Source organism: Arvicanthis niloticus, chromosome 16, assembly GCF_011762505.2.
Source record: "Arvicanthis niloticus isolate mArvNil1 chromosome 16, mArvNil1.pat.X, whole genome shotgun sequence".
Classification (NCBI taxonomy): domain Eukaryota; kingdom Metazoa; phylum Chordata; class Mammalia; order Rodentia; family Muridae; genus Arvicanthis; species Arvicanthis niloticus.
This window is the reverse complement of record NC_047673.1, coordinates 69,429,411-69,451,368: the sequence shown is the minus strand read 5'-3', so window position 1 is coordinate 69,451,368 and position 21,958 is coordinate 69,429,411. Positions and strand designations below refer to the sequence as shown.

The 21,958-nt window shown below is 45.0% G+C and overlaps 2 protein-coding genes across 3 annotated transcripts in view; both read left to right on the top strand.

Moving 5' to 3' along the window:
• The window catches only part of Ahctf1 (AT-hook containing transcription factor 1), a 55,500-nt gene extending 54,281 nt beyond the window's left edge, over positions 1 to 1,219 (top strand). For both annotated transcript variants that reach the window (XM_034520097.2, XM_076914594.1), the window contains exons 35-36: positions 8 to 84; positions 771 to 1,219. In XM_034520097.2, coding sequence (XP_034375988.1) covers positions 8 to 84; positions 771 to 966 — 273 coding nt within the window. In that variant the 3' untranslated portion in view covers positions 967 to 1,219. The remainder of the gene's footprint in view (positions 1 to 7; positions 85 to 770) is intronic.
• A 156-nt stretch (positions 1,220 to 1,375) lies between these two features.
• Positions 1,376 to 21,958, top strand: part of LOC117721452 (kinesin-like protein KIF28) — a 54,537-nt gene continuing 33,954 nt past the window's right edge. The window contains exons 1-7 of the mRNA XM_034520099.2: positions 1,376 to 2,169; positions 5,829 to 6,020; positions 8,333 to 8,536; positions 9,813 to 9,848; positions 13,230 to 13,454; positions 15,054 to 15,208; positions 18,038 to 18,149. Of these exons, the coding sequence (XP_034375990.1) occupies positions 2,086 to 2,169; positions 5,829 to 6,020; positions 8,333 to 8,536; positions 9,813 to 9,848; positions 13,230 to 13,454; positions 15,054 to 15,208; positions 18,038 to 18,149 (1,008 nt within the window). The 5' untranslated portion in view covers positions 1,376 to 2,085. The remainder of the gene's footprint in view (positions 2,170 to 5,828; positions 6,021 to 8,332; positions 8,537 to 9,812; positions 9,849 to 13,229; positions 13,455 to 15,053; positions 15,209 to 18,037; positions 18,150 to 21,958) is intronic.

Genomic DNA, 21,958 nt, shown 5'->3' with positions numbered 1-21,958 from the left:
CCCATAGGAGAGTGACCCTAAACCATTAGAAGTCATAGAACAAAAACCAAAAAGAAGCAGGACTGCAAAGACAAAAGCGAGCAGGTAAGCAGCATCCGCTCCGGTCTCTCCATTCACCCTTAGAACCAGGAGGAGCTGCTAGGAAGGATGAGGTCGCTTCTCACACGGGGTGGCCCCTTGACATTGGTAGAGCTCAGCACTTGAAGGTAGCATTCTCCACAGAGTGAAAATGTAGGGTTTATTGTCCACTTGGCGTGGTTGGAAGAGAAGATAGTTGGCCTCTTCATTAATTAAAGTCCCACAGCTGTTTCAGTACTGTGGTAAATGAGCCCATTTGAGATACCTTTGCGTAGCAGGATTCTCATGCTGTACTTAGGCAAGGCTAAATTGAATGAAAATACAGGTTAATTCATAAATGTGATCCAGTTGACTTACGACACTGCTCGCATGTAAATTGCCTTTGTATATGTTCATGATACACAGACTCACCACTTGCTACTGTTTATAAGTTGGTGGGTCTGCTGCTCTCATCCCATGAGCTGACTATAGGTACTCGGGCCATCCTTGTAGCAGCAGTGTTTTATACACATCCATGGCTAAGTATCTGTGTGAGCACACATGGGGTGGGGTGGGGTGGGAACGTTACCACTGCCTGCAAGTCCACCACAGCTGCACTCGGACTCCTCGGCTCACCAGGGCTCTGTGAGGGGGAAGCACTAGACAAGGCAGCACATCGTGCCCATCCCTACTTGACTGTATCTTTCTTTCAGAAACACGGGAAAAGGAAGTTCTTGGTCACCTCCCCCTGTAGAAATTAAGCTGGTTTCTCCTTTGGCAAGTCCGGTGGATGAAATAAAGATCAGCAAGCCAAGAAAAACTGCAGAAGTAGCAGGGAAAACTCTTGGAAGGGGCAGAAAGAAGCCATCTTCTTTTCCAAAGCAAATTTTACGCAGGAAAATGCTGTAATTTTTAGCCCAAGATTTTAACATGCACTTGTTTGTAAAAGTCATCAGTATTTGTGTGGATTATTAAAAGTCACCCAATTTGGATGGAAATACTTTATATAAATTGTACAATTTTGTAAGCAAGTAAATAAGTAAAGTAACTCCATATGGAGTGCAGTTCTTGTAGTCCAGGCATTTTATAATACTTCATACGTTTATATAATATGTAAATATGGCTTATCATTGGGATGTTAAATAAACTACTGTAAAGTACACACTGTGTGTCTGTTAGATTTTTGAGAGGGGATTTCTGTTTTAGTTGTAATTTTATATGCTACTAGACATTTGTTCATTTTCTTTCCAGTTAAGATACTAGAATTGTCTTAAAATGAGGGTGATTGACTATTAATTATTTTTAACGTTGCTGTTTTATAATGTATGCACTTTGTTGCTATTCCTCTGACTCTAATCATTACATGTACTCATTGGGCTTTGCCTGATACTGTGTTGAATTTGAATTGTGGGCGTATAACTTTGCCTTTTTGTAGTTTTACAATTTTGTGTAATCTACCTCAAATGAGTAATTTTCCAGTACTGCATTCGTTTCCTGTGCTGGCATTTCTTGTTCAGTAACTTAAGGACTATCTTGTCTCAATTCAGAGACTAATTATCCAGGTTAGATCGACCGGTTTCACTGCGTCTTAGCAACCTCATGGAAGGATTTGAGAAAGAAATGTAAAACGGTGCACCTGGTGTGTGCCTAACGTTGAGGAGTCCAGCAAGCTCTAGACTGCCTGTGCTTCAAGAGAGCTTGTGACTGAGTCACAGAAGCCGCTTTAGTATTCAGGACCTCAGGCACAGGTTACAAAGAGTGGAAGAGTGAGAGCAGATGTCAGGAAAGAGGAACGAACACCCTTTTCTGCAGTGTGAGTGTGCACCGTTAGTCATGGCGCCTGATGGACGCCATGATGTTCATCAATAAATAAGTGTTGTCAAATAATTTATGACAGGTAATTGATAGTGTGTAATGAATGGACGCTTAATAATCGATACCTAAAAGCAGACTGCCTTTGTCAGCTGAGCTTTGGGTGTCTTCGTGAGCAATGCTCTTTTGTGTGTTACTTTCCTGTGGACTGGCATCATGGAGAATGAGAAACCGGGGGAGATGCCTGTGCCGGGCAGGGACAGTGTGAGGGTGGCCGTTCGTGTGCGGCCTTTCAGCCAGGTCAGTCCATGCTCATTGCCTTGTTGACAATTACTGCCTGATTTTATTAATTTTTTAATGATAGTTACTAAATTTGTATTTAAGCTGCTTGTCATTTATGAAATATTAAACTTATTTAAATGAATTTGTCAAATGAATAACAAAGATCTAAGCATAATTTAGTAAACATTTTATTTCATTCCTTGGTACAAGTAGCACAATAAAAAAAACTGACAAGAGAAAATACTGTCAAGTTAATAATTATTTAAACCAGTGCAGTTTGGTAAATAAAAATGTGTGGTATCTGTTTTTAATACATGTGGGGGTGGGTCAGAGATGTCAGTTGCTAAGAGTGCTTGCTTGCCAATGAATCCCTAGGCTAGCTCACCAGCACTGGATGAAATGAGGCGAGGCAGCCTACCAGAAGCTCAGTTATCCTTGGCTATGTTGTACATTCAAGGCCAGCTTGTGCTACATGAAACACCAAGAAATGTTTATCTTAAAAGGAGGTCTTGCCACGCAGACGTGTCAGTGACCCCAACGTAGAATGCTAAGGTGGGAGAATTGAGTTCCTGACCAGACTTAAGTCACATAATGAGAACATGCCAGGCTGCGCTCACATGTTAGTTTTATGGAAACACTGCTGGTGAGATCTCATGTGCCCAGGACCGCCTCTTTCCCTTGCCTGTGCCCCATGCTACCTAGCCCACATAGGCACATCTGCCTACCCACGAGTCAGAAGAATCCAAAGAACTGGACCGAAACCTCTCCACAGGTTCCGCAGAGGATGTTCTGTAGGAAGCTTGCCACATAGAGTGCTGTTCTGTGCCCAGTGCAACCACTGGAGCCTGCTGTCTCCCCTTTTTATTATAGAAGGCTTGTCCTTGCCCACTGTGACCAGTGAAGTTTTGTTACTATGACTGCCAGAAAGTGCAGTTCTAAAGAGAAGAGTCCAGGCAGCAGGAGACGGCTCAGTGTATATATAAAACACTGGCTGTTGTGCAGGACTCAGGTTCAGTTGTCAGTGCCTACTTCCAGAATGTCCTCAAGGAGCAAGGATATTAGTACAAAATAGAATGGAGGTGCTGCCCTAGTTTTGGGGTCACCAACACTTGTGTTACTCTGATGGTCTTACCCCCCACTTCCACCAATTACTTTGCATGGCCCTAGAAAGGGTCCACCAGAGCAAGGGGCTCCTTGGGAGGACTGTGTGACCCACTCATTCTGAAACTAAATCTCGGCTCCACCTCTTATTATCTGGAATTCCATTGACTACCTGTTCCTATGCCCCACAAGAAACTTCGTCCCCTCTGGGGCAGCAGATGGGGGAGGTGAGAATGGTTTGGGCTTATTCCTTCCTCTTAGGCTACCAAAATCACGTTGGGTTATCATTTTTCTGGAGTTCAGCAATGGAGCAAATCACACCACACCATTCCTGTTTTTACCCCAAGTGCCACCCATCCACCGCCTCCGCTCAAGTTTGCCTGTCCCTTTCTCTTGTCAAGTGTTATGTATGAAATGGTGTGCAGTTTCTCCCAGGCCAACAACAGCCTTGTCCACGTTGTAAACTGGGCTTAGTTCCTATTCCATCACCATGATGAAACACCATGACCAAGGCAACTGAGGAAGCATTTAATTTGAGGACTCAGGATTCCAGGGGGCAGTAGAGGCCATGCCCATCACAGGAGGGAGTATGGCAGGAGGCAGGCAGGCCTGGCACTGGGGCAGTAGCTAAGCGCTCACATGTTGAGGTAACCACAAGGCAGAGAGAGGAAGCCAACTGGAATGATGAGGCTTTTGAAACACCTCCTAATCCCAAACAGTTCAATCAACTGGGGCCCCAGCATTCAAACAATGGGTAAAAAAGAGATTGTGCAGAGTCTGGTGACATGTTTGATCCCTAGAGCCCCCAGTAGGAGCAAAATGATTCCTAAAAGTTGTCCTCTGATCACACACACCACACACACAATACATCATACATATACATACACATGCATACACATATATATACACGTTATACATTATACGCTCATTAAAAATGAAATATAGTAAAAATGGATTTCCTAGACCCTTGAAATGCCTAGGCATAAGTGGTTTCCCCTATCCATGCACAATTCCCATAGAAGACTCAGCCCTGAGCTACCTGCCCTGCCACACCTCTCATCTGCCCATGCCTCTCATGGCCACAAGGATAAATCTGCAGTGGACTGAGTTCCTTGGATCTGTCAGGCCAGATGATGGGTGATACTCTCAGCTCCATATCTCCTCTCAGAAATGCCACTCCCATATCCCAGGACGGGCTCACTCAGGAGGTGAGACTCACAGGAACACTTGTTTAAGAGAATTTGCTATATGTCTATGAATGCTGCTATTAAGTCCTGATTTCTGTCTCTAGCATCACACACCTTGTTAATAGTCACAGAAGAACAACAATCAGGTGTGGGTGAGAGTCTCAGCTCTCATTTCCTTCAATCCCAAGCTCCTCCTTACTCCCTTCCAGGGTTCTAGTATCCACGTCCTGCTGCGTCGATGAGGTGGGGGCTCCACCTTATTCCTCTTCCATTTTTACCCACTGCACAAAGCAGCCTAGCCTTCCATTTCCCTAGCAAGTCTTCTGAGTCTTTAGCTCTTTTCTCCATAGCCATTGGTCATTGGTGGTCATCCAGCCCACAGCAACAACCTCACTACAGTGGCAAGACACTCCATGCCCCTTTGACAGTGGCACAAGTGGCATTTGGCAAACAGCTCAGAAACCTGCAATGCCTTTGGTGTATATGCGTAATCATTAGGAAGGTTGCAGCATCTACCGTACAGGGCGTACCCCACACACAGAACTATATATCTGACTTGTGTGGCCTCTTACTCAGGCTTCTATCTTTTATCCACTTTCTCAGTTTTCTGGTTGGCTTACCAATTGTTCCAAAAAAGAATCCACTCCCAATATATGAAGTGCCATGAGACAAAAGGAAGTAGAGACTGGGGTTGCACAGAATGAACCCTGCTAGCAGAAGCCAGGCCTGGGCAGATTCTACAACTCTGGTCAAAGAAGCGGGTTTATAAATCAGTCTTTCTCACTGCCCTATACTGTGATGAGACACTGTGACCAAGGTAACTGAAAAGGAAAGTACTTCATTGGAGGCTTGCTTATAGTTTCAAAGGGTTGAGTCCATGATCATCGTGACCAGGAGCATGACAGCAGGCAAGCAGGCATGATGTTGGAGCAGTAGCTGAGTGCTTGCATCTTACTGGCAAGTTAGAAGCAGAGAAACTGAAGCTGAGTCTGGAGTGGGTTTTGTTGGAGGAGGTGTGTCATTGGAGACGTATCAAAGCCCATGGCATATCCAGAGAGAGGGAGAGGGAGAGGGGGAGAGGGGGAGAGGGGGAGAGGGGGAGAGGGGGAGAGAGAGAGAGAGAGAGAGAAAGAGAGAGAGAGAGAGAGAGAGAGAGAGAGAGAGAGAGAGAGAGAGTTTGAAACTTCCAAACCCACCCCTAGTGATACACCTCTTCCAACAAAGCCACACTTAATCCTTCCTATACAGTTCCACCAACTGGAAAACAAAAATTCAAATATAAGCCCATGGGGGGGGGGGCATTCTTACTCAAACCACCACAAGTGGTCGGGACAAGTGACTTCACCCAACAGAAATTACTATGATTCTGAATTTATAACCTGACTACAGAGAGAAAAGAACTCGGGAAGCAAATGTGTGATCTCCACGCATTCCCGAAGCATCACCATCCAGGACCCTAAGAATGAAGACCGTGTGAAGACCTTTACCTTTGACCTGACATATTGGTCTCACGATGGATTTCAAAAGGATGAAGATGGTGTCCTTATTGCATCTGATCCAACTAGTAAATTCGCAAGCCAGGTAAGTAGCTTAGAAATGCCAGTGGTACATTTTGTATATTGTATTTCCTTGTCTAACGTGCTATAAACGCTTCAATATTGTCCATGCCAGAGCAGGGAGGTGGCTCAGTTGGTGAAACACTTGCTGCCTGAGCATGAGGACCTGCAGTTGGGATACTCAGAAGCCATGTGAATCTCAAGCCTTGCTCCTTGGCTTACGGTGCTTTTGAGAAGCAGGAGCTAGAGGAGAGGTTCTGGGCACCAGCATGTCCTTGAAGGAGATGCGGGGACCCTGCCCATCTTCTTTCAATCAGGAGATGGCTAAGTCTCTGTCCTTTGCTTCTGCCATGACACATTGTATCATGACGGAGTCACTGCAATGGGGTTAATTGAACATGAGTTGAAATCATGATCCCAAGCCAGTTTTCCCCTTTATAAACTGATTGCCTTGGGTATTTTAACAATGAAAAGCTGGCTAGCGCCATGAAGCACAGTGAAGAGAGCTCTTTCTCCTGTTTGCTCATAAGAGTGGTGAGTGGCAAGAAACTTAAAATGTAACTAGAAGATGTACCAAAAAAAATTTTTTTTAGCTTACAGATGATAGCCAGAATGTGTCCCAGTGGAAGACTATACCACTAAAATTTTTATAAAATGATTCTATTCCTTACTGAGGACTTGACTTAGCAACATTTTACATTATTTGAAAATTTCAATTTATAAAAGAGGAGGACAAGGGCTGGTGAGATGGAATCCCCACCATGCCTGTCGACCTGAGTTCAATCCCTGGGATCAACAATGGAAAAAGGAGAAAAACAACTCCTACAAGTTGCCTCTGAATTCCACGCATGCACACACAAATTTGCACATGAACACAAAATAAGTAAATTAAAATGTAATTTAAAAATTTTTAACTGAGAACAACAACAAAAATTTCTAAATTTCTAAGCATTACGTAGAAAGGACAGCACAATTACTAAACTTGGCAATCACTCCTGAGGTTGACCGAGTGCTTGGAAACAACTGTAGACTGAGATAGACAGACGGATGCTCAATGGGTAGCAGTGCTGCTGCTCTGGCACCTGTGACTCCAGCTCCAGGGCATCCAACACCCTCCTCTGGCATCCAAGGGCATCTGCACACACACACACACACACACACACACACACACACACACACACACACACACACACACAAACCTTTTTAAAAGAGCCGCAGATAACTTCATTTTCTTTTTTTTTTTTTTTTTTTTGTTTTTCGAGACAGGGTTTCTCTGTGTAGCCCTGGCTGTCCTGGAACTCACTCTGTAGACCAGGCTGGCCTCGAACTCAGAAATCCGCCTGCCTCTGCCTCCCAAGTGCTGGGAGTAAACGCGTGCGCCAGATAACTTCATTTTCAAATACATTTTGAGTAAAAGTATAGACAGTGTTCTTTTTTTGTTTTTGTTTTGCTTTTTGTTTTTTCAAGACAGGGTTACTCTGGCTATCCTGGAACTCACTCTGTAGACCAGGCTGGCTTCAAACTCAGAAATCCACCTGCCTCTGCCTCCCAAGTGCTGGGATTAAAGGCGTGCGCCACCACTGCCCGGCAGACACAGTGTTCTTGAAACCTATAGACCACATTCTGTTAACCCTGGAGATCACACAGTCTTCACAGTACAATAACTCTTTATTTCCTTTGTTTGCTTGTTTTGTTTGTTTATTTATTTTTGATACAGCATCTCTTTATTTAGCCCTGGCTAGCCTAGAACTTACTATATAAATGAGGCTGGCCTCAAACTCACAGAGATCCGCTGCCTCTGCCTCTTGGATGCTGATATTAAAGGCACACTGCTTTTTTAGTTCTTTCTGTAAGAAATAAATAGTATTAGAATTGGTTATTGTAAATTTTCCCTTAGCAAATTAGACTGGTGTTGGTATTGTGTCTTCCTCAGAATTAAGAATAATATAAATTCTATAAATGTGTGTGTGTGTGTGTGTGTGTGTGTGTGTGTGTGTGTGTGTGCGTGTGTTGACAAACAGTCCCAGGATACTCCCTGTTTTACTTTTTGAGAGCTATTGCTGCATTGCTTGTGACCAGTAAGGAAAGGAGGCAGGCCATACCCTGTCTTTTGAACAATTGTGGGCACAAGCATTATTTGATTCTACTTTTAAAAATGTTTTCTCAATGGGTAGTGGTGACTCACACCTTCAATCACAATACTTGAGAGGCAGAGGAAAGTGGTTCTGTGGAGGGGGCTGTGTTGGGTGAGTGTGTGCACAAATGCATATGTGTGCTGAAGAAACACTCAAGGGAGTTACTGCCGCCACTGGTGACACTCAGCAGTTTCCTTTCTAGAGTGATGTCTTCCATGATATCGGAAGGGGAATTCTAGACAGTGCCTGGCGAGGCTACAATGCTACTCTCCTGGCCTACGGCCAGACCGGCTCTGGAAAAAGCTACTCCATGGTTGGCTTTGGCACAAACAAGGGTATTGTTCCAAGAGTGTGTGAAGAGCTCTTCCAAGCTATTGAGAAGCAAAAGGAAAATCTAGAACTCCAGGTATGCCTTCGTTATTCTAGAATCCCTTCTCCTGGGAATTGCACCGTTTCATCTTCCACAAATGGAAGGCGCCACCCAGATTTGTGGGTGTGTCTAAAATAGGCAGATATTTATATATTGTATATATATATATATATATATGTGTGTGTGTGTGTGTGTGTGTGTGTGTGTGTGTGTATACATATGTATATATATAGTGACTAGCTCCAAAATATGACAGTAAAATGTCAGCAAACACCCACAGGCACAGTCCTTGTCTCAGCTAGTTCTAGATGGCAACAGAGATCAGGCAGAACACAAAGGAGACAAAAGCCTGCACTGCTTGGGGCAGAGGCAGAGTATTTTTGTGGTTACTTGTTTTGACGAACTGTTGGTTGAATCCACACATACAGAACCTATGGATTGGCAGTGAGATCCTGTTCTAAAAACTGCTGGATCGCCAGAGTCAGTGTGATGTGTGTGCAGTGGGGTGTTTCTATAAAGCCCGCCCTAAAACCCTCCCACAGCCCTGAGACCCTCCCACAGCACTGATACCTCCCACAGCACTGACACCCTCCCACAGCACTGACACCTCCCACAGCACTGACACCCTCCCACAGCACTGACACCCTCCCACAGCACTGACACCTCCCACAGCACTGACCCTCCCACAGCACTGAATAGCAGAAACCACCTCCCCTCCCCTCCCCTTTCCCCTTTTCCCTTCCAATCTCCTTATTTTTCCTGCCTTGGTCTCCTGAGTGCTGGAATACAGGCCCACCCCACAGTCCCTGTATTGTGTCTGGTTTGTTGTTGTTGTTGCTTGTTTGTTTTGGGTTTGGATCTCTTATGTGAGTATATACATGTGTATATGATAAAAGGTGCATGCACACATATTTGTACAGGTAGGTGTACATGCTTCTGTGCACACTTGTGGAGAACTGAGGAGGACCCTGGGTGTCCACTCCATCACTCTCCACCTTGTTCCCTTGAGAAGGGGTTCTCACTGAACCTGGAGTTCCCTGATTTTTAGATAGACTGGCCGGCAGCAATCCCAGAGTGCCTCCTATCTGCAGTCTCCACAGGTGAGCACAGGCACCACTGGCTTTTTCTGTGTGCTGGGGATCCAAACTCAGGTCCTCCTACTTGGGCAGCACCTCAAGCCGGTTTTGTGTCTTTATATAAAATTCCTTAAGAACCATGCAGTGTGACACAGTTTACTAGAGTATGTTAGTGTTTTCCCTGTTACATCACTTCTTGACTTCAGGACGATATTGACTCATTACTCTCTCTACAGGTCATGTTTAGCATGCTGGAAATCTACAATGAACAGGTAACATGCCCTCTATCTACCATCTATCTATCTATCTATCTATCATCTATCTATCTATCTATCTATCTATCTATCTATCTATCATCTATCTATCTATCTACCTACTATCTATTTCTGTCTGTCTTTCTGAATCTCTCTCTCTCTCTCTCTCTCTCTCTCTCTCTCTCTCTCTCTCTCTCTCTCTCTCTCTGTTTCTGTCTGTCTGCCTGTGTCCCTCTCCAGTCCTCTCTGTGGAGAACCAAACCCAGGTCCTTGCACACACTAAACACAGGCTTTGCCACTGAGCCACATCCATCCTGAGAGCCCATGCTCTGACACACATACCTGAGTGACTTCATAGATTACTAACACCAAGGACTCTGACTACCTGTCATCCTGTACTGCATGCCCCCCCCCCCCCCGCCTCTCCAGTACCATCTCAAATTTCGTGTTCTTCATACTCTGTGCTTTAGCCACATAGCAGCTGTCTTAGTTACTATCTACCGCTGTAGTAAAACACCATAGCCAGGGCAATAAATAGAAGTAAGGGTTTCTTTGAATCTTATAGTTCCAGAGGGTAAGAATCCATTACCGCTGTGGCAGAGAGCATGGCAGGAGACAGACACAGCACTGGAACAGCAGCTGAGAGCTTGCATCGGAACCCACCAACAGGAAACAGCCACTGACGACAAAGCCCAGCCCAGTGACACACCTTCTCCCACCTTCTACTCCTTGCTAAATGGTTCTACCAACTGAGGACCAGCTAGCCAATATCCAAACACAGAAGCCTGTGAGGTCATGCTCACTCTAACCATCACCACAGCAAATTCCCCCTTTTCCAGACATGCCGTCTTTCAGACATCTGTCCTTTCTTGGCTCAAGGTCATGGCTTTATGTATCTGGAAGTCCTCTTGGTCATGGGTGAGATGCTGTTGGGGACTAAAAAGGTCTCTTGAGGCTCTGCAGCCTGTGCTGTCTGACTGGAGAATATGAGCACCATCACACACAATGACTTGCTATACACCCATGAGGATGATCATGGGTGCTCGTAGATGCTCATGGGTGCTCATGGATGCTCATGGGTGCTCATGGGTGCTCATGTGTGCTCATGGGTGCCCATGGGTGCTTGTGGATGCTCATGGATGCTCGTGAATGCTCATGGGTGCTCATGGAAGCTCATGGGCGCTCGTGAATGCTCATGGGTGCTCATGGAAGCTCATGGGTGCTCGTGGATGCTCATGGATGCTCGTGGGTGCTCATGGATGCTCATGGGTGCTCATGGGTGCTCATGGATGCTCGTGGATGCTCGTGGATGTTCATGGGTGCTCATGGGTGCTCATGGATGCTCGTGAATGCTCATAGGTGCTCATGGAAGCTCATGGGTGCTCGTGAATGCTCATGGATGCTCATGGATGCTCGTGGATGTTCATGGGTGCCCATGGGTGGTCATGGGTGCTCATGGAAGCTCATGGGTGCTCGTGAATGCTCATGGGTGCTCATGGAAGCTCATGGGTGCTCGTGAATGCTCATGGGTGCTCATGGAAGCTCATGGATGCTTGTGGATGCTCATGGATGCTCATGGGTGCGCATGGGTGCTCGTGGATGCTCATGGGTGCTCGTGGATGCTCATGGGTGCTCGTGGATGCTCATGGATGTTCGTGAATGCTCATGGGTGCTCATGGGTGCTTGTGGATGCTCATGGATGCTCATGGGTGCTCATGGGTGCTCGTGGATGCTCATGGGTGCTCGTGGATGCTCATGGGTGCTCATGGATGCTCGTGGGTGCTCATGGATGCTCATGGGTGTTCGTGGATGCTCATGGGTGCTCATGGATGCTCATGGGTGCTCGTGGATGCTCATGGGTGCTCGTGGATGCTCATGGATGCTCATGAATGCTCATGGGTGCTCATGGGTGCTTGTGGATGCTCATGGATGCTCATGGGTGCTCATGGGTGCTCGTGGATGCTCATGGGTGCTCGTGGATGCTCATGGGTGCTCATGGATGCTCGTGGGTGCTCATGGATGCTCATGGGTGTTCGTGGATGCTCATGGGTGCTCATGGATGCTCATGGGTGCTCATGGATGCTCATGGGTGCTCATGGGTGCTCATGGATGCTCATGGGTGCTCATGGATGCTCATGGATGCTTGTGGATGCTCAGTTTCATTTCCATATCATTCTCATGTGTTACAAAATATTATTTTTTTAATTCCCTCACCCCAATCATGTGAAAGTATGAAACACATTCTAAGCTGAAGGGTCACAGCAAAGCAGTTGGTGCCTTGGATCTGACTCATAGCCTGTAGTTTGCAGATTTGTGCCTGCAACAGATTTGAAAGGAGAAGAGAAAGAACATGGTTTCCTTGTTTTTTTGTTTTGTTTTGTTTTGTTTTGTTTGAGACAGAGACAGGGTACCATTCTGTAGTCCAGGCTAAGCTAGAACTCATTATACCTTAGAGGTAGATAAAGTCATTGGTTCCATCCCAATGGTGTAATAGTAATAGTTATAATAAGTTTCCAAGAGAATTTTTTATAGATAAGAGATAAATATATTTCAAGCACAGAAGTTAAAAAAAAAAAAAACATCTGTTTATAGTCAAAGAAGTACAAACACTCAACATCTCAGCTTACGGTCCACCTTCCCAGTTCTTCCCTGCCCTGCAGAAGGCTCCCACTGCCTATGTACATTAGCATCCTTTGAGCTCTTCCCACGGATCAGGAGGAAGTTCTCACAGCACACTTAGCATCCAGATAGGAAGTTCTTGAAAATAATTAAACTGTGTTTCCAAAAATAATTGCTCAACTTAAAAGCTAGGTTTCTGGGAGCAAGCAGGATAGCTCAGAGGATTAAGGTGCTTGTTGTCTGGTGGCCTGAGTTCAATCTCCTGAACCCACATAAGGGTGGAAGGAGAGAAAAACACCTCAACACTGTCCTCTGACCTCCACACCGTGTTGACATGATCACATGCACACGAACGTGCTCTCATGAGTGCTCGCATGGACACTGGTAATTACTTTTTTTGTTTCACTATTATGTTAGGCTTTCTTGTCTTTTTGTGTTTATTTGTTTTGAGACAGAATTTCTCTGTGTAGCCATGGCTCTCCTGGAACTGGCTCTGTAGTCACAGAGATACTCCTGCTGCTGCTTCCTGAGTGCTGGGATTAAAGGTGTGCCCCATCACCATCTGGCCTTTCTCATCTACTTTCTTGCACATTTTTTCTATTTATTACTCAGCTCAGTTATAAGCTTGCCTGGTTCCTATAGAAACTCAGTATTAATTCAACTAGGCCAGACATATTTACAGAACACCTAAAATGTCACAGGCAGTGATATAACAAGGAAAGAGATGAAAATCCACCTTCTTAAACAATGTCCCATTTCTTCTTGTCTTTCTTCCCACAGATCAGGGATTTGCTGTCTAGAACCAAAGCTCCTGGAGGGTTAAGAGTCAGGGAGGACCCACAGCTGGGGTTCTTTGTGGAAGGTCTGAAGTGGGTGCCTTGTGAGGATTATGCACAAATTGAGAAGCTGGTGGAGCAAGGATCAAAAATCAGGATGACAGCATCCACCAACATGAACGCCAGCAGCAGCCGCTCCCACATGCTCATTGCCATCCAGTTCAAGCAGGTGGGATGCTCCTCTGCCACAGGCTCCTGGCGGGCAGGGTGGGAGTGGTGCAGTGAGTGCTTTCAGAGTGGACCAGTGGGCTAAGGTAACCGCTTCCAACCATAGGCCATGAAAAGAGGTGAGGGTCTTGCTCTCCCCATCTGTCCCTCAGTCAGGCAGTGCTGTTAGTTACAGTGAAGCAGTCTTACACTTAACGTCTTCAGAATGGCATGGGACAAGGTTGGCTGTTTTTCCTCTAGTAAATTCTACACTTTGAGGAATGAATTTTGAGTCCGAGTTGGTAAGGGTCATAAGCCCCTGTGATCTAAGTGGAGAATTTAGATTAGCAGGTTCATGGTCACCAGCCTGAGGACCAGACATGAGCCAAGGGTATAGCCAGGTGCTAAAGCACCCTCCTAAGACTCTGACCAAGATTAATACTTGGAAATCCCTGTAATACCCACTAACTAAAGCCTTTGGTAAACAAGAGAGGACTTATCTTTCCAATCTCGATGGGCATCAGGACATAGCTAAGTAACATCCCAAAGCTGCTCTAGAGGCCATTGCCCCTGCATCCTGGGCGAATGCTGAACCAGCAATGGTGGAAACTATCATGTTCACACCAGGAACAGAGGGCAGATAAGTCTGACAGTTACCAGTGCTATGGTTTTGAGGAGATCATCTTCCCAACCCTCAGTTTCCTCTTCTGTAAAATGGGCTGATAGCTCTGTTCTCAAGCATATTGGGAGGCTTAAATGAAGTACAGCATTCTAAAGAACAAGATGGCTCATCAGTAAAGCACTTCCTGTGCAAGCAGGAGGGCCAGGGTTCAAGTCCCTAGTTCCCACATGAAGAGCAAGGCATGCTCCTATAATCATAACACGGAGGAAGCAGAGACAGGAGGATCACAGAGGCTTAATTGTATGTGTAAGTGTATGCATGTGTATGGAGCAGTTGAGGAAGCCATCTGATAGAAGCTTACATCTTCTGCACGGACACTCATTACTCATGCATGTGCACCTGTACATGCACACACATATGAGCACATATGAAAACATGCACATACAAATATGCACATATACAGAAACACAAGAGAAAGGGAGGGGGAGGAAAAGAGAGGGAGGGAGAGGGAGAGAATTTTGTACATTTGAAGTACCACCCTGAATGAATCTTAACATGTTAGTAAAACGCTCACACTGCATATGAAGTTCACCCTGTTATTTGAAGTTCTTATTCTAGGGGAAAGGGGTATCTCTGTGATTTGGAGGCTAGCCTGGTTTACACGGTAAGTTCGAGGACAGCCAGGGCTACACTGAGACACCTTGTCTCAAAAAACCAAGCCAAACCAACCCAACAACAAAACTAAATGCCTGCCCAATGTCCAATATGTCTCTGCAAAAGAGTTTTGCAGAACTGGAGAGAAGCAGCAGGACACTCGGACCTGGAAGGCAGCTCTGTCTCTGTCAACCGCCTCTGCACAGGGTCAGACCTTCAGTGCCAACTGTCATTGGTCTATTATTTTTGGAGTCTGAGATAGCACCTTGAGGAACCGTGTAAGCTTATGGACCAGTCTGTCTCCTGGGCATCAGCCTAACAGCCTGAGGCATCGTGTCTCTACAGGTTTTCCTGGACATAGCTCTTACCAAACAATCCAGCATCAACATGGTGGACTTGGCAGGAAGCGAGAGGCAGAGATCATCGGGGTCTGAAGGAGACCGTCTACGGGAAGGATCGAGGGTCAATTTAAGCCTAACCAGTTTAGGGAACGTCATCAGGTACGTGGCTGGCATATGAATATTCATAGAAGCTATTCTTCTGTTGTTCTGAAGAGACACCATGACTTATAAAGGAAATAGTTTACTGTCACTTATAATTTCAGAGGATGAGTCCATGACCACCATGGTGGGGAACATGGACAGACAGGCACAGCACTGGGGCAGCAGCTGAAAGCTCATGTCTTGATCTAGAAGCAGAAGGTGGGAAGAGCTAGCTGAAATAGTGTGGGCTTTTGAAACCTCAAAGCTAGCCTCCAGTGACAGACGTCTTCCAAGACCACACCTCCTAATCCTTCCCAGATAGTTCCACCAAATGAGGGCCACACATTTAAGCATATGAGCCATGGGGACGATTCTCACTCAAACCAACACAACATGACACTTAACAATGACATAAAAGACAGAGGGTGACATTCTGTAGTGAGCCCAAGATGTGGATCCCAGCTCCAAAACCTACCAAGGCAAAAGAAATAAGTTAGATTAATAATAATCTTTATTTCATAATTCATTGGCATCATCAGCTCATGCCTTGCCCTCCTGTATATTTAAAACTCATTAACGCTTAACAAAATAACACTAATAAAATATTCACATAACCAACACAAAAACTGGTTGGTGCAGAATTCTTTTCCCGTCCTCTCCTCTTAGAGGTTCTACCCCTCCCCCACACTGTTTCTTCTTTATTACTTTCTTCTGTTTTTTTTTTTTTCTTTCTTTCTTTCTTTCTTTTCTTTTTGCCAGGGAGGTCTTTTTATGTTTACGGGCACACCTGTGAGTGGGTATGTATGCACGTGTGTACACCTGTGTGCAGAGACCAGAGATGCAGGGTGTCTTCCTCAACTCTCTCCACCAGATTTACTGAGGCAGGAATTCTCAATGAAGATGGACCTAGCTAAGCAGGTTCCCCAGGGTTCCATGGGGAGATCCCTGGTCTCCACCCCACAAGCTCTGTGGCGCTGCCACACCTGCCTGGCTTTTAGGTGGGTGCTGCAATCTGAACTCCATTCTTTACCCTTCATTCAGTGAGCGTCCTCCAGTACTCTCCTATCTTGTTTTATCACATGAATATTAGTGCATATATGGGGGCACATTTTTCTAAAACTTTTTAATTGATTCTTTATGAATTTTACATCATGCACCCCAATACTACTCATCTCCCCATCGTTTTATATCCATCCAAAACCAAACCAAAACAAAACAAAAATCTCACTGTGGAAGCATTGGTGTGTCACATATGTCCCACAGCGTACCCTTTTGTCCACACATCTTATTGCAAATATTCATTGCAATAGGTCATGGTCTGGTTCAAGGCCTCTGGCTTCTGCTACTCCATCAATACTGGATCTTCACCCGGACTTTTGGTTATCCTGTTGTTGCCCTGTATCTTGGAGGTCCTGCAGCTTTGGATCTGGACAGGCCTTCCATACAGTTCAGCAACTCATAGATGGGTTAGATAGATGTTGGGGTAGACCAGCCCAAAGCCCTGGATCTGGGTATTGGTGGTAGCTGAGCTGGCCAGCCCACCAGCTTTTCCACACCCACACCACCAGGGGGAGCTCTCCAGCACTGCCCTGGCTAACTCACCCAGGGCTGCAGCCAGCAAGGGGCAGGGCCAGCTCTCCTGCTTTCATGCCTTTGAGGCATGCTCATCCTCCCTCTGCCACCAGTCCCAGCTCTACTGTGCTGCCAGGCAAGGTGCAGGGCCTGATTCTGATATTCTGAGTGCTAGTGGCATGACTTCATGTAAAAAGATAAGGTGCTATAATTTCTTTTTAAAAAATCTCATTAATTAAGGTATAAATTACAGTAACATGCATATTTTTGTTTTTAGTTTTGAAGTATATAAATATTAAATTCTCTGTTTAATGAATTAATATAAGCATGTTCTCTCTGTCTCTCTGTCTCTGTCTCTCTCTGTCTCTGTCTCTCTCTCTCTCTCTCTCTCACACACACACACACACACACACACACACACACACAATTTAATTAGCACCCATGTCAAAATATAGAAGACTTTCAGAAATGATGAATCTCCATCACACCCTTCCCCACTGGAACACACTCCTCCCCATTAGAGCACACAAATACACACCCCCTCCCTGTTGTCACATCACCAAAACAAGCTGGCCTTTACTATCAGATTAATTTGTGCCTAATAGTCTTGAGTTTTATAATTTAAAATTTTTTGAATTATGCCTATGTCTGTGTTTATGAGTGTGAGTATGCACGTATGAGTTGCAGGTGGCCGTGGAGGCCAGAAGAGGGCGCCAGATCCCCTGGAGCTGGAATTACAGGCAGTTGTGAGCTACTTATGTGGTTCAAACTGGAGTTCTCTGTATGAGCAGTACATGCTCTTCAGCTTGGTGTCTTCTCTGCAGTCTCTGTCTTTTGTGTAAATGAAGCTGTGTACACAAGGTTTCTGGCTTACATCCTTTCTTGCTTGGGCACTCTTGCACAAGTATCTGCTATTCTGTGTTATTGTCATTGTACAGGGTGTGTTGGCTTCTCCTTGACATGAAGGGAGGAAGGATTTAGCTTTGCTTATGGTTTTTGAGTGAGGAAAAGCACTCAAAAAAGTGAGGTGGCTCCTTGGAGGGATGAGTCCTGGCTCACCTTCTGCAGGGGCAGCTTACCTACGGGGCTGGGGGATGCCTCTCCACAGAGCAGCTCACCCACAGGATGGCCTTTAAACCACAATGCTGGTTCCCAGCAGGGATGTGTGAGCCATCTCTAGCTTACCACACACCCCCACCCACACCCCACCCCCCGCCAGGCAGTTTCTTTTTTATCCTTCCCACTGATTGTTCAATGTTTTTTTACTTCACCCAGTGCTCTGGCAGACTCGGCCATGGGGAAAAAAGTTCTGCATATTCCCTACAGGGATTCTGTTCTGACCAAACTGCTCCAGTCAGCTCTGGGCGGAAACAGCCAGACAACATTGGTAAGATCATTCTTAGAACATGTGACATTGCTCAGCTCTTAGTGGTCTATGGCTGAGATCACTCTCAACACACCCAGGACTTACGGCTTAGCCTTGCCCTCCATGCCTGTCCACTGCGGTGTGTGACAAGGCTTCCACAATATTAAATATTTTATTTATTCTCTGCTGCAGCTTTTTAGTATGGTACATGGAATATATATTGCTTTCCTGTTGTCTCTGGTTTGTGGTGGGGATGGAAACCATGGCCTACCACAGGCTAGACGAGTGTTCTGCCATTGAGCCATGCCTCCAGCCTGGAATATTACACATAATTACTTTTTCTAAAAGAACAAAATTAATAATCACTCCTGCTGGGTGGTGGTGGTGCATGCCTTTAATCTTGGTACTCAGGAGACAGAGGCAGGCGTATCTCTGTGAGTCTCAGACCAGCTTGATCTACAGAGTGAGTTTCAGGACAGCCAGAGCTACACAGAGAAACCCTATCAAAAAAAAAAAAAAAAAAAAAAAAAAAAGGAAAGAAGAAAAAAAGAAAGAAAGAAAAAGAAAAAAGAAAGAAAAAAGCAAACAAACAAAGCAAAAACATTTTAAAAATTAATACTAATACTACCAGCATTCTGTGCTGAGGCAGGCAGGCAGTCGCCACCAGATGTACAGCACTGAGAGTGGTGCAACATGCTAAACCAGGGCCCTCTGCTCTCTAGCTGTACATAGAGACAAAACTGGGTAAATGCTGTCTCTCCTGGAAACTCACTGTAAAACACACCCTCGTTTTGTATCATGAACTATTGCCTAAATGTGATAGGTCTTCTCGCAGAAGAAACAACTCAATTCAGCTGAACTAAAAGTAAAAAAGCAAGGTTTATTTGGGAATGGGCTCCCTGGAATTCTCTGGGGATGAGGAAGTCATAGGGAGACTATGGCATGAGAGCATCCTGTAGAGAGGGGGCTGTGGGGGGTGATGGTTTGTGACTGCAGGTGGAGGGGTTGGGACACCTAGGATCCTTTCTGCTAAGTGGGTGGGGGTGGAGAAAGAGGGAGGAAAAGGAATCTGCTGAACTATGGCAGGGTGTGGGGGTGCAGAGGGTGGGGGTTAGGAAGGCGTGAGGTGTGGGGAGTAGGAGTTTGGGAGTGGGAAGGAAGCCCAGGACTCCAAACAAAATCCTTCATCTTACAGTCTTTCTGGGTGTCAGTTATTTGTGGATTTTGACAGTACATTCACCAAGAACTTGGAATAAAACATCATTCCTGCTGGGTGGTGGTGGTGCATGGCTTTAATCTCAATACTCAAGAGGCAGAGGCAGGCAGAGCTTTATGAGTCCCAGGACAGCCTGGACTACACAGAGAAACCTTGTCTCAAAAACAAAAACAAACAAACAAACAAAAACAAGAGGGGGCTGGAGAGATGGCTCAGTGGTTAAGAGCACTGACTGCTCTTCCAGAGGTCCTGAGTTCAATTCCCAGCAACCACATGGTGGCTCACAACCATCTATAATGGGATCTGATGCCCTCTTCTGGTGTGTCTGAAGATAGCTACAGTGTACTCAGTTATATAAAATAAATAAATAAAATATTAAAAAAAAACAAGAAACAAAAAGTAAAAAAAAAAAACAAAAAAACAAACAAAGCAAAAACATAAACAAACAAAAACCAAAAGCCATTCTCTGTGCTGGGGATGGAGTGCTGGGCACAGCATTAATTTGTATACAGTTCTAGGTTTCATTTCCAGTACCATGAAAACAGACAAAATTAATGCAACCAAGACACCTTGTGCACGGCAGACTACAGATTAAAACCCAGCAATGTGACAGGAGTATAGTCCCCAGAGACAGTGAGGCCAGGACACCTGTGCAGATCAGCAACACTGATGTGGGCAGATCTGAGGGTTTTGCTTGTTCTAAATCAGGGTCTCACTATACAGCTTAGGCTGACCTCAAAATCCCATTTCTCCTGTGTAGTACAATTATTATAAATTATAGCAGACTCAGACTATGGTTATTTTATTTGCCTTTGACAATTACTGGGGGGGGGGGGGGGTAACTACTTTTTTAGCTGCTGGCCTGGCTACCTCCCCAGTGATGTACTTGATATTTGCTGTCTCTCCTGGCCATGTGCTCATGGTCCATCTCTCATGATGGCCTCCTCTCTCCTGCTTCCTCCTTCTTCTCTGCAACCCATAACCAAGTAGCTCAAAACCTGCCTACCTCTAGCCCCTCCAGTAACTGTCTATGAAAGACCCCCGCAAGGGGACCCTCACCCAAGTCCGGACCTGCACACCCCAAGGACACACGAGAGACCTTCTTGATGCAATTGCAGAGGAGGTTTAATGACAAGGGCCCTCGGGCCGGAACATATCTCATGCAGGAGACAGAGGTTCCGACCCAGAACCCAGGAAACTTGGGATATTTATGGGTAGGGGTTGGGGAGAGTGGGAAAATTTGGCGCGGTTACATATGATTGGATATTTCAAACATCAGCAACTTGCAGAACTGGCTATGTGTGAGCTGGCAGGATGACTAGATACTTTTGACCATGAAACCTTGGACCTCCAAGAAAGGGAGGGAGAGAGAAGTAAACACCAGATAGCCCATTACTCACTTGGGCTTGTTTGGACTTGTCTGGGCACGCCCTTGCATGCCTTTATTTTTGGTCACCCTGCCCCTGCAGGGACTTAATATTTTATTATGACTATATTTAACAAATTGTTGGTGGTCTTTGCTGACCATGAATTTTTTGTTATTGTTTCAATGCTGCTTTCAAATTTTATTTTCACAGCTGTAGTCATTTTTATTTAACCAATGGTTTAAAATTAAGGAATAAGGTCTTATACAACAAAAGCTATGAGAAGTCACTCATAGGCTAATATATTGGGTATAGATTTAGCATTGCAATACATAGCAACAGAGCAAATCTTAATAATTCTCCTGTTTTTTGTCTAAATAAAAAGGCTCTTTTTCTTATAAGAAATAGCTGCCAGGCAGTGGTGGCACATGCCTTTAATCCCAGCACTTGGGAGGCAGAGTCAGGCAGATTTCTGAGTTTGAGGCCAGCCTGGTCTATAGAGTGAGTTCCAGGACAGCCAGGATGACACAGAGAAACCCTATCTTGAAAAACAAAAAATAAATAAATAAAGAAAAGAAATAAAGAAAAAAATAACATGCAGTAGGAATGATTATGAAAATTATTAGGTAAGAGTTATATTTAAAAAGTTCAGTCTATTCTTATTTGGTAACTCAGGAGAAAATATTCTATTATCTATCCTATCCTGGTGAGTTCATAGTTCTGAATCTAAATCAATTTCTATCGTAACATGTATTATCATCCTAAAAATATCTTCTTAAACCTAGAACATATTCTTCAATCCTAAACAACTTAAGCCTATAGTCAGACTATGACTATCTAGTCTTTAATTCCATCAGAGACCTGAAAAGGAAACAAATATTACCTGAGTATGTAGGAAGCACAAGGACACAATTTCCAAAAATTATAGAAATGTCAGAGACAGCTGACCACCTGGAGGGTCCCCAATATTGCCTATAACATTGGAGCATCTACCTTCAGCCTTCTGGCCCAGAGTATCTGGCAGACATTATGTGAAGCAGGAACTATGAAGGACTTGCTTACCCTGTTTTGGCAGAGCTTGGCAGTTGACTTTCCCTGCTTCCGTTTGTCCTTTCTGGGCAGCATTTTCTGTTTGTCCTTTCTGGACAGATTTGTCTGTAGTTGAAAGAAGCATGGGTATTTTCTTTGCCCAGTGGCTACCTTGCTACAATTGAAGCAACTCCATATGGAGGCCTTTCAACGCTCATCAT